The sequence below is a fragment of the Notothenia rossii genome, assembly GCF_949606895.1.
Source record: "Notothenia rossii genome assembly, chromosome: 3".
NCBI lineage: Eukaryota > Metazoa > Chordata > Actinopteri > Perciformes > Nototheniidae > Notothenia > Notothenia rossii.
Window position 1 is genome coordinate 37,766,480 of NC_136901.1, and position 11,289 is coordinate 37,777,768.

General features: G+C 40.7%; 2 protein-coding genes across 8 annotated transcripts in view; both read left to right on the top strand.

Moving 5' to 3' along the window:
* LOC307033394 (phosphatidylinositol-binding clathrin assembly protein) overlaps positions 1-5,213 on the top strand; it is an 84,759-nt gene extending 79,546 nt beyond the window's left edge. For all 7 annotated transcript variants that reach the window (XM_079671845.1, XM_079671849.1, XM_079671847.1 and 4 more), the window contains one exon: positions 280-5,213. In XM_079671845.1, the coding sequence (XP_079527971.1) occupies positions 280-294 (15 nt within the window). In that variant the 3' untranslated portion in view covers positions 295-5,213. The remainder of the gene's footprint in view (positions 1-279) is intronic.
* A 4,143-nt stretch (positions 5,214-9,356) lies between these two features.
* Positions 9,357-11,289, top strand: part of LOC307033396 (cysteine and histidine-rich domain-containing protein 1) — a 10,896-nt gene continuing 8,963 nt past the window's right edge. Inside the window, exons 1-2 of the mRNA XM_079671853.1 lie at positions 9,357-9,615; positions 11,166-11,215. Coding sequence (XP_079527979.1) covers positions 9,552-9,615; positions 11,166-11,215 — 114 coding nt within the window. The 5' untranslated portion in view covers positions 9,357-9,551. The remainder of the gene's footprint in view (positions 9,616-11,165; positions 11,216-11,289) is intronic.

Consider the following 11,289-nt stretch of genomic DNA (forward strand, 5'->3'; position numbering starts at 1 on the left):
AATGTTATTTATTATCAAAAGTCAGGCTTAGGTAGAAGGATAGATATTAAAAATAAATATAAATTAATAAAATTGCAAATATATATATCATTTTGTGTATCTTAAAGCTTTTTGATTGACCTGTTTTATTGTATTTAATTGACTGTGTATGATAAATGCATTGTTGGTATCGAAGCAGTATGCCAAAGTCATTTTTCATTGCATTGGTAAAATGACCTAAATAAGCAGTTTCTCCGTTTTATTTATCCCACTTATTTTTACTCCCCCCTGTCTATTCAGATGCAGTTTATGTAATCCAGTCGGGGGGGGGGGAAGCAGAGTGCCAAAAAGCAACAAACAAACAGCAGAAGAAAACACACAAGAGGAACGATCCGATGGACGGGGGGATGATTTGAAACGAGCTAAAACGACTGAGAGACACCGAAAAAACAAGTTGGAAAGAGGAGGGGAACACGACCGGAAAGAGGATGGAGGGATGTGTACGGGAGATATCATCCTTGTTGGTCATTGTCTGAAACAACTGTATGTGTGTGTCTGGCTTCTTTCTGTCTATTTTGTGTTTTGAAATCATATCAATGGAGTGATTGCTTCAGGAGAGGGAATAGGGATGCGAGAGATAGATGTGAAGAAAGATGGCGGAGTAGAGAAGAGGGAAATCCTACCTCTGAGAAAGTCTCTGCTGCAGAATTAGCTTTATTTCATACTGGTGCTATTTTGTCCTCTCTGGGTTACTGTCTGCCTGCAACGGCAACCTGGGAGCACTTAAGGGAGGACAGGTGTGTGTGGAAGTGTGTGTGTGTGTAGTTGTTTCAGACAATACCTTCACAACCGACCTCCTTTCCATCGTCTTTGTTCGCTGTCTGTGACCACGACCGTCCAATCAGCGACGGATTTAGAGGCAAATCTTCTCGAGTGTGTTTCCCGTAATTTTCCGCTCTGTTGGGGATATCTTTGTATTTTTCTTCTGCAGCCTCTCCTGAATGTTATCGGGGCTTGTACAGCAATTTGTTGAACCATTTGTTAATAGTAGTTGAGCGTTTGTTGTTATGGGTTTTTAAGCTTACGTCTTTGTTACTCATACTGCATTATTTTCTTCTCCCTAAAGTACAGATACACACAGAGCGACTGGGATTAGCGGTGACAACGTGTTAGCACGGCGTCTAAATTGTCTGTGAACCAAACATCTTAAAGCCTAGCCACGCAAGAGAGTGATGCAGCAAAATTCATCTGTGCTTTACTGAGAAAGGTGTGGTTTTTAAAGCATGGTGGTGTCGTAAATCACATAATGTGGCAGCTAGCACTAGCTAACACCTTGTTAGCTAGTGCTAGCGGCCACATTTACTCTTGGGCTTCAATATATCAACTCTGTGGTCCCTTTTGGCATTATATTCTAGTTATTTAATCAAATAAAAAGTTAATAAAAAGGGGAAAGAAATCTCTCAAAGCTAGCTAGCATTCAAACTGTCAGTTAGAAAGTGTGTTAGCTTGATTGCTAACAAGACACGTATGACTTGACATATTTCGGTCTATAAATCATCCCTCTCCCCAGAAAAAGATGGCCGTCAGCCAGACACAGTTTTACACCTTTATCTTGACACATTTTGGCTCCTGTCACGCTCAGTAGAACGTAAAAATAAAACCCATTTTATTGTATTGTTTACGCTAAAGCCACTACGAATTGTTAACTAGCATCATTAGCATCCTGTTAGCCCCCCTTGTTGATCTCTGTGTATCTGTTCTTCATGTCCTCATCAGCTGACCAACAAGATTCAGACGTCAAAGGTTTCTAAAAATAAGAGCTTTTTCATTTGCCACACCTGATTATTGGCAGATCCACATTATGTGCCAATTATTGATGACAGCAGCACTGAGTGAGGGATACATTTTATTGCATCGAGTTGAATTCACTTTAAATTGCACTGAATCGAAGTGAGTGGCTTTAAAGTGCGGCTCCGTGGCTCCAGGGGATCAAATCTGTGTAAGAAGTCATAACCATTCTTTAGCCAAAGCATCCGTCACCACGAGTTCGACTGTCGGTCTGTACCATGCTTTTTTTGTGCGTGTTCACGTGTGTATGTTTTCCATTGAGGGCTATTTCTGAGGGTCAAATTGTGTCAGATTTCGAGCCAAATTTGAGCCAGCGAGTTTGACACAAAATGTGCTTTCTTTTTTGTTTTTGTAAAATCTAAATTTTGTTGCAAAAATGTTGCACTGAAGTGACTAACCTGCTGCAAGAGGAGCTGTCGCCAGATGTGGTGTGAAAAAGTTGAGAAAGAGATTTGAAGTTTGTAGAAATCGTTTGAGGTTTTACAATAACACGTTTGTTCTAATCTACCGGCCACTTTGGCGGGTAGCAAAAATAGTTTTTCCTGCCATTCTAACAACGAACTTGAAACTTTTTGTAGTCCCATCCCAAATCCACATCCCAGTGATAGCTCATCATCTTCACCATCTCGCTTCAGCCTCTCAACTCTGTCTAGTTGGTCTATCTCTAGAATGCTTTTTTTAAGCCTGCTTCGTCACTGTTTGGTATGTGTAGATATGTAAAAAAAAAAATTGTAATAATAACCAGTTCCTGTCTAGATTGTCTGCTCCCACCCATCACTGTCGCTGTTGGATAGATATTGCTCTTAGACGCTTCCTGTCGCAGTCTTGTGTTAGCTTAGCCTCTCATAGTATCTTCCTTATAGAAGAAGTAGATTTCCCACCGTGTCCTCCCCTCTGCCAGTGTCTAGTATCTATAGCTCTAGTATCTCTCTTGGTGTCTCTGTCCTTTAGCTGTAGACCTTTCGGAGGCTCTCAGGCTTTGTGGTTCGCTTTGAGTGCGCTATTTTCTTCTCGCTGTTAGCATCGCTCCAGTGTCTGGTTAGATAAGGTCATCATCTTATATTTTTGTTTTTATATCGACAACATCGGCCACCTCTGTCTCTCATTATGATGTCAGCAGCCTATTGTCTCCGGTTGGACTGTTGAACCCGAACAGCCAATCTGATTCTTGCATATCCAGGTTAAGTGACAAATGGGAGACTTTTTTTGGATTTCGGAAAGACATAAAGCCAGTCAAGTAAGTTGGATTGGAAATTGGCTAACACTGAATGCTTTTTGATTGAAGCAGCAGTTTGAAAGGTTGTCTGGTTAACTAGCCACTTGTAAAGTGCATTCAGAAGTTTGGCAAGTAGCGAGGGAATCACCTGGGAAGTCAAAAGACAAAACACCTTTAAAAAAAATCGACTTTCTGCCGTTTATCAACACAAATCCTGGGTGTCCAAACCTAGAATACTCGTCTAATTGGATTCCAACTTGGACTCATTAAAAAATTATCTTAATTGATGTCATCACTAAAAATTAGCTCTAATCACAGCTCTTCATTTTCAGGGACATAAGGCATTTGGAAATTGGCAGTTTAGAAAGAGAAGCTGTTACCGGCCGTGTGGCACTGATCCAGAATCAGATCATCGCCACCCTGGATCTTAGAAACAATCATTAATATCAGGTCAGGGCGATTCTTGATGTTTCGTAATAACCTTCTCAGAATATGGATTTGAAGGACAGTAAAGTCTGTGCCAGTTGTTTATTGGCAAAATACCCGACTCACCTACGTTCGACTCACCCTGAATAACTTGTTCCTTTTCAATCTAAACCTGCAATTGTGGTTTCTTCTTGGTCCGTTCTTCTTTCCTTTCTGTTTTCTAAACTTCTGCATGGCATCCAGTCCTGCCTGTTGCAATGAGATTGTCTTTGTCTGTTTGTCTCGAGTGGTTTTCAAAGTGTTTGTTGGATAGAGAGCGTGGAGACGACTATGGGTTTTGGTCTCGTAAAATGTTACTGGCTGGGGTCCTTAGGGTCGATGTAAGTGCCGGTAATCATCACGGATTTATAATGTCGGTCATTTTCTTCAGTATTTATCCAGGGAGGGGTTTTGGCCGAGCATGCGGGCTCGTTTTTCGGCAACTCCCTCCCTTTAAAATTCAGACTTTCTTCACATTTACAGCCGGGAGTTTCCCAGGACAACCACTGTTTCTTTCTTGATGTCAACCTTTTGGGATCAGACGTCGTGGTTTTCTCTCTACGTCAAAAAGCTGCTACCACCTCTCTGCATTGTTGTAGCATGAATCGAGGTGGAGAAGGAAACACGGATAAACGTTGATGTCATATTAAAACGTCTGTTCTCTGCTAAGGCCAAGTGTGTCAAACATTCGGAGAGCAGACTCCTTTCTGGCGAGCGCATGGTTGTATCGTTGTTCGTTGTCCTTTTTCCGAAAAAGCATGACAGTGATGGTGATGATGAAGATAAATTCCCTCCTCTTGTTGTCCCCGTTTCTAAATGGTTCTTGAAAAAGGCGAATGTCGATCAACATTTCCTCGACCGTTTGTTTGCCGTCCACGACAGAGACTGAATCTGACAGACGTTTGTTATGTCACTAAACGAGCCACTGTAGCAAAAACGGAGCTCAAGTCTTTTTGTGTTTCTTCTCCCAAAGATGTCACATTTCTTATCTGCAGCACAGATTTCCGGTTTCTCAAAGTGGCGCCATCTAGTGGTCGCTCAATGCATTGCAACTGTGTCAAAAAACCCGCAAAAATAACCGAAACTAAGAGAGAGGCTGTTTAACAGATACATTGTCGTCCGTGTGTTGAATCAAAGATCTCTTGTGCACGTTCTGTTTTTTCTACATCTGTGTTTTTTGGTAAGAAACCCTCGGATTGCTGCCTCACTATTCTGTATATAAAGAAACACACACACACACACTCACAACACAGAGCTTAAACACATACTCTCATAATCTGCAATTATTTTTTAATTTACTCTTTATTTTTTTGAAAGATATTAGTGTTATTACAGCAGTATATAGGTATGATTACTCCTCCGTGGGGACGGGACGAAAAGACAGACGACGCAGGTTTTCAGGATCAGCCATGAATTCTCAATGATGCCAAATGTTTTTTGAGCAGAGTACAACTTTTAATCTGTCTCACTCGCTTCTCTGTCTCCCCCCATCCCCCCCCCCCCCCCCCCCCATCTCTTTGTACATTTTTTCTATTTATTTAAAGCAGAATTATATGGATTGTATCAAGCATGGAAAGGCAAAAACAAATGTTACAGTTGACAAAAAAATCACAGGCTTTTATTTTACAGCAGTATATTTGTTTATTCTAGGGATCTGTTTTCTCTCTTTTTTTGGAAGAAATAAAAAGTCATTTTCCATTCCTAATCGACTCGTCTGGTTATTTAATTTTTTACATTTGCCAAAGGAACAGCCAGAGACTCTAGACTCAAACACTTAACATTTTATTTTAAAGCTCAGCTACTAAAAATGCAAGGCCTTGAAGTGTCAACAGTCTGATTTCTAATGCACCGCCAGAGGGCCTAAGAATATATATTTTGTATTATTCAGCTCTAGTGAGATCTTCAATTAGCATTTTGTCAGTTTTAAGTTTTACTCAATGAGCTCTGAATTATTCTGTGATTGGCATGTTTGAGGTATATTCTTAGATCGAAATACCTAATTTTGAGTTATTTAGACACAATTAACACTGATAGTTTCATGTCTTGTTACATAAGAATATATCATATTTGTTAAGTGTTATTATGGGGGAATTACTATTCTTGTGGTACTACTGCCTTATTAGGCCCATATTGAGCAGAGCATATTAATTAAGACCAAAACTAATGTACACCAACTTCCTTACTTGCAATAAATAAGCACTAATTAGAGGGTTATTGAGGAAAAACTCAACTAATGGCTTAGTACTTTTAGAATATGGAGACATTTCTGTTACCGGCCATGTGGCACTGATCCACAGCGGTTCCCACCCTTTTTCATCTCAGGGCCCACTTCAGAATCACATTTTTTTTTTTCGCAGCCCACATTTAAACATAAACAATACAGAGTCTAAATACAGTTCTCAGATTACTTTTTATTTCAATTAGAAAAAGGAGCTGGCTATCAGTAACAAACAGACATTTGTATTACACTGTTTAGTTGAATACTTGATTCTGATTGGTCAGTTCAGAACATGTGACACGTTGTTAATCCTGTAGAACAGAATGCTGTCAAGGACTGGAATTACCGTTGCTAAGGAGGATAAAGAAAGAAAAAGGAAAAGAGTTTCAAATTTAAAAAAAAATCGTAATAATCAAATGTTTCCACACAAATGATAATGTTTTGCAAATGATTTGGCGGCCCACTTGCAATGCCTTCGCAGACCACTAGGGGCCGCAGCCCACGGGTTGAGAACTGCAGGAATAAGGCATTAATAAGTGTTTATACCGAGTCATAAAGCGCTAATATGCATGTTAATTAACAACTAGTTGATGGTGAATTTATGTACCTTAATATAAAGTGTTACCGGATATTTCTATGCAGCTCCAGGTGGTTTTTAAATGCCTTTCTTTAGGTCATGTTAATGGTACTGTTCTCATACAATGGTGGGAAACGTTCAAACTAAAACATGCATTACAGCTCGTTCCCAGTGCGTATGACTGTGTACATGTTTGTGTGTACACCTGTATACACCTGTATACATAAATACACACCTGTATATCCCCTCTTGTCTCAACACGTTAACCTGAAACACTCGCTCTGATTCTGTTACAACAACAGCTGCAGCTCCCATGGTGAAGGATTCTAAACACGAGTTCGCCTCCTGACTCCCACCGAGCTCTGAATAATGAAAGTGTTTGTGTACATTTGTTCCTCCCCCGCACCGAGAGGCTCTCACAGACGCCGGGGTGATGCATTCGGTCGCATTTCAGGAGTTTTTGATGAAATGGTTCTTAGTGGGAAATATATCATTCAAACACACTGCGGCTGACAAACAGCACTGCTTTGTCTTTAGTGAATAATTTACAGGCAACAACCAGCAACGGCTATTTGTCTTTCTGCGCCCCATGATGGATATTTGGCAACAAAACAGAAAAAACAGCTTGTAAAAAAACACTCTGCAACATGATAGCCTTCATTACTAATGAACACACTTAGTGCATGACCTACAGCTATTAATAATACTCCTTATGTTTAACAGCTGCTTTCTTAATGGGAAGTAATCCAATTGCAATAACACGTTATAAACCAGCCACTAATCTTCAAACACTGCATTTGAAAATAATAAAATACTGAATATATTGCTTTTCTGTTTGCTTTCTGAAGTAAAAACAATGTATTTTGTGAATTATAACAGGTATTAACAGTACAAATAAGGTAATATATAATTGTTTTAACAGCAAACTTCAATAAATGTGTTTAATATTGCACATTAATGAGTTGCCTTCTTTAGATAATACAGTTGTTTGTCTTGTGACCAAAACCACTGATTGAACCCTCCTATTGTCTTCGTTCCCCCCCCCCCCCCCCCCCCCCCCCCCTTACTTTGGTGTTCGCGGTGAAATTTGACCGGTCCTGTTTTAACTGCTATTACATTAACACCAAAAACATTAATCAAAACCAAATTTCATTTAACACCCTTTCAAACTGTACATATTGTATCAGACTGGTACACATAAACAACTGCAGTACATAGAATAGACACTGAACGTGTATGTGGAAATGTGTGTGTGTGTGTGTGTGTGTGTGTGTGTGTGTGTGTGTGTGTGTGTGTGGGTGTGTGTGTGGGTGGGTGTGTGTGTGGGTGTGTGTGTGGGTGTGTGTGTGTGTGATCGATCTGATGGTTACTAATTCCTTTTCTTTATGGCGGTTATTTTTTACCGGGAACACCATGGGTGTTACAAAGTTGACTAAACCATCCAGAATCAAATGAAAGTGGTGATCAGCGATTGTATATGTTCAAATGTCTACTGTGAAGGATATCATGAAGCCTTAATGCAATCGGATGTAAAACAAAAAAGTTATGATTGATGAAAGTAGTAAATCGGTCAGATTCACCCGAAGACAACAGGAGGGTTAAGACCTAGTTTGGCAGCAAAATTACATTATTTTATTTGTTATGTTCGCAAGGTTATCTTGATGTGACACTGATATGATACTTTTTTTTTCTAAAACAACAATTGCCGCTCCTGAAGATAGGTTCTGTTTAAGCATCATTTATATAACTATAGCATTTTCTCTCTGAAGGAAGAGCAAATAACTTCACTAAAAGCTCTGATTTTGTTTTTATTCTCACCCAACTAGCTTTGAAATTGTTCTTCCAAACAATGGCCAACGAAGACTTCATACAGTAGATGGTCGATCATGTTATCACCATGGGAAAAAAAGCAGTGGCGATCCTAGAGTCGGTGGGGCCCCTAGGCAAACATTCACTGGGGGCCCCTCGAACCAGCTTTTCGTCACCACACACAGCGTCCCTTGAGCGGAGCAAGGGGGGGGTTACCTTGGTTGCTGATTGGCTAATGATGGTTACACAAGACAACACATCGTTATGACATCATAAAGTGGCCAAAATCTGATCAGACAGGTTTTTATAGAAATGGATCAGAACAAAAAGAGAAAGAATATTTTTTCCTGAAACTTTCAGAGTCTCTTTCCACAGAGGGGACACATGTTGATGTAGAAGAGACATGAAGAAGAGGGGACACATGTTGATGTAGAAGAGACATGAAGAAGAGAGGACACATGTTGATGTAGAAGAGACATGAAGAAGAGGGGACACATGTTGATGTAGAAGAGACATGAAGAAGAGGGGACACATGTTGATGTAGAAGAGACATGGAGAAGAGGGGACACATGTTGATGTAGAAGAGACATGGAGAAGAGGGGACACATGTTGATGTAGAAGAGACATGGAGAAGAGGGGACACATGTTGATGTAGAAGAGACATGAAGAAGAGGGGACACATGTTGATGTAGAAGAGACATGAAGAAGAGGGGACACATGTTGATGTAGAAGAGACATGGAGAAGAGGGGACACATGTTGATCTAGAAGAGACATGAAGAAGAGGGGACACATGTTGATGTAGAAGAGACATGAAGAAGAGGGGACACATGTTGATGTAGAAGAGACATGGAGAAGAGGGGACACATGTTGATGTAGAAGAGACATGAAGAAGAGGGGACACATGTTGATGTAGAAGAGACATGGAGAAGAGGGGACACATGTTGATGTAGAAGAGACATGAAGAAGAGGGGACACATGTTGATGTAGAAGAGACATGGAGAAGAGGATTTTGCATAATAGGTGACCTTTAAAGCCTTTGAATCTGTGAGCCTGCTTCTCCTGAGGAACCAGGCCTGTGATTGGTCCAGACTGGATCCGTCAGTCCTGTTGTGGCTTCTGTCGGCCACAGCTTGTGACAGCCCACCCCCCAAACTCCAGATAAGTTTTGACAGCTGTAAATCGAGCGAGGGGTGAGAGGAGGGAGCTGCTATTTTTAACTTTCATTCAGCCTAGAGAGAGAGAGAGAGAGAGAGAGAGAGAGAGAGAGAGAGAGAGAGAGAGAGAGAGAGACCCCCTCTTTCTTTCTGCTCTCTCCAGGAGAAGATCTGGACCTTTCCTTTCTGTCCTGAGAAACTTCTGGAAGTCCTCAAAGCATTAAAAGCAGGAGACAGGAAAATAAGAGAGGATTTTAACCTGTGAAGACTTCCCAGAATCCAACATGGCTCTGCTGTGCTACAACAAAGGCTGCGGACTGAAGTATGACGGCGTCAAGAACAAAGAGGGTGAGACCCTGATTCACTTTAACTACAAATACTAAGTCCACTCCATTCAGTTTGAGGATTGGGTTCATATTTAGGTGTTAAAAGACATAAAAGCCTAAAATATGTAGGTGTATAAGTGCAGGTGGTGAACAGATTTTCTTGGATTGTTCTTAAATTATGTTAATTTAACTTTTGGGCTAAAATAGCACATTCAAACCCTGTCACTGTTCAAGAATACACCACATGTGCAAAACATTACTATTTGAAACTAAGCATTTTCCCAAACCACCACTACCAATATTTTAGTCTAGGATTGGGTTTTTGTGTGCTTTTATTTTGAAATTATTACTTTTTTACCATTTGTATAGGTCTGACATCACACAATGTTGATCAAATGTGGGTTTGAATTTGAAAAATTGTTAAAGAAAACACAAAATACATGTGGGCACAGATCACTTTGAGTGTTAAACTGTCTTTTACAACAGGTGTTACCAAGCCAGGATAAACTGAGTGTTTGACATAAAAAATATGTGACCTTATTGTAATAAATGGTGTGTGTGTGTGTGTGTGTGTGTGTGTGTGTGTGTGTGTGTGTGTGTGTGTGTGTGTGTGTGTGTGTGTGTGTGTGTGTGTGTGTGTGTGTGTGTGTGTGTGTGTGTGTGTGTGTGTGAGCATAGCTTGTACAGTGTAACAGGCCATGTGTATGGAAGCACTACCAATATTTTAGGTGTTGACTGGGTTTTTGTGTGCTTTTACTTTGAAATAACCCTTTTGGGAGCACACTTATAGGTTTGTTTATTTGCTAAATGACTCATTAATGCTCAAATGTGGGTTTGAATGTGACAAAATGTTAAAGAAAACACCGAACACATGCAGTGGGAGTGAGCAGAGAAACTGACTTTAACAGAGCACAACAGGTGGAAAGGAAACCAGATTTAGGGTCTGGGTTTATTCGCCAAGCCTGAGTGTGTGTGTGACGTCAACAAATATGTTACCTTATTGTAGTGTGTGTGTGTGTGTGTGTGTGTGTGTGTGTGTGTGTGTGTGTGTGTGTGTGTGTGTGTGTGTGTGTGTGTGTGTGTGTGTGTGTGTGTGTGTGTGTGTGTGTGTGTGTGTGTGTGTGTGTGTGTGTGTGTGTGCCATGTGTGTGTGTGCCATGTGTGTGTGGAATCCTCAGAGCATTTGTAGCAACCCACTTCCTTTTATGGGGCGCTCCCACTGACCTCTGTGAACAGCTGACACACCCTGCTGAGTGTGTGTGTGAGAGTGAGTGAGAGAGAGACAGAGAGAGAGACAGAGAGAGAGAATACAAAGAATAGACACTGAACGTGTATGTGGAAGTGTGTGTGTGTGTGTGTGTGTGTGTGTGTGTGTGTGTGTGTGTGTGTGTGTGTGTGTGTGTGTGTGTGTGTGTGTGTGTGTGTGTGTGTGTGTGTGTGTGTGTGTGTGTGTGTGTGTGTGTGTGTGTGTGTGTGTGTGTGTGTGTGTGTGTGTGTGTGTGTGTGTGTGTGTGTGTATGTGTGTGTTTGTGTCTAAATACAGACTGACCCTTTTCCTTTTTCCTCCAATAGATTCCTGCGTCTTCCATCCAGGTGTTCCCATCTTCCACGACGCTCTGAAGGTAACACTCGATAAAAACAGACAAATAAACAACAACACTTTTGTTAAGCCTGATACAAAAATCATTTGTTTGTT